Here is a 1092-nt window from a genome sequence, read left to right as displayed (position 1 = left end):
TAGAGACAGTAAAGGAAAATCAGAAGCTCATCGACAAATATGAAAGTGATATTTCTGATCTAAAACAAGAAGTAGAAAGCTATAAGCAGGAGGTTAGCCAGGAGAAAGAAGCCAACTTAGAGACAGTAAAGGAGAATCAGAAGCTCATCGACAAATATGAAAGTGATATTTATGAACTAAATCAAGAAGTAGAAAGATATAAGCAGGAGGTTAGCCAGGAGAAAGAAGCCAACTTAGAGACAGTAAAGGAGAATCAGAAGCTCATCGACAAATATGAAAGTGATATTTATGAACTAAATCAAGAAGTAGAAAGCTATAAGCAGGAGGTTAGCCAGGAGAAAGAAGCCAACTTAGAGACAGTAAAGGAGAATCAGAAGCTCATCGACAACCTGAGAGCAACTATTGTCCTCCAAGAAAACACTATGAAAGAAATCAAAATCCTGCAGGAGAAGGAAAGTTGTGCCCAGGCTGAGTTGGAGAAAGTTAAAGGTTTGTACCTGGAGCTAAACAACCGGTATGACACCGATGTCACTGCGCTGAAAAGACAAGGCGAAAAATACCAGCAGGAGATGAGTTGCGTAAAAGAGGAGTTGAAAAAAGCAAAAGAGAATCTACTGCTGCAAGACAGAGCTGAGAAAGAAGATAAAAATCACACCACCGTTTTCAAAGAGGAGGAAGATTCACATAACCCTGTCGACCTGGTGAAAGATTCAAGTCAAGAGGTTTCTTGTGGGAAGGAACCCTTAGGAGAATCTTTACCTGGTTGTTCCACGGATCTGGAACCCGAAGAGACTGAGACCGCAGGAGAAAATGTCCCGGAGGATTTGGACAATAAATATAATGAAACCACAGATGGTAAAAAGAAAAAATCGAAATTTTCCATTTGGAAAAAAATACGTAACACCTTCGGGTTCAAGAAGCCAAAAAAGTGAAGATAATCAAAATCAGGTCAAATGTTCTTGATTTTGACTAGAGGAGAAAAGATGGAGGTGGTTGCCTGTGTGTACGGGGCGCCCTGCAACCCTCCGTCAAGAGGAAATTTAAAACTTCAAGTCCCCCCACCCCATGCTCCATTGACAAACTAGAAAATAG

General features: G+C 40.7%; 1 protein-coding gene across 1 annotated transcript in view; it reads left to right on the top strand.

The window, feature by feature from the left end:
• The window catches only part of LOC107836993 (nuclease SbcCD subunit C-like), a 5704-nt gene extending 4619 nt beyond the window's left edge, over positions 1–1085 (top strand). The window contains exon 2 of the mRNA XM_016674846.1: positions 6–1085. Within this exon, the coding sequence (XP_016530332.1) occupies positions 6–932 (927 nt within the window). The 3' untranslated portion in view covers positions 933–1085. The remainder of the gene's footprint in view (positions 1–5) is intronic.
• The last annotated feature ends 7 nt before the right edge of the window (positions 1086–1092 follow it).

This window comes from Poecilia formosa, unplaced genomic scaffold, assembly GCF_000485575.1.
Source record: "Poecilia formosa unplaced genomic scaffold, Poecilia_formosa-5.1.2 Scaffold103, whole genome shotgun sequence".
NCBI classification, from domain to species: domain Eukaryota; kingdom Metazoa; phylum Chordata; class Actinopteri; order Cyprinodontiformes; family Poeciliidae; genus Poecilia; species Poecilia formosa.
The sequence above is the reverse complement of the archived record's forward strand: the minus strand, read 5'-3'. Positions and strand labels throughout refer to the sequence as shown.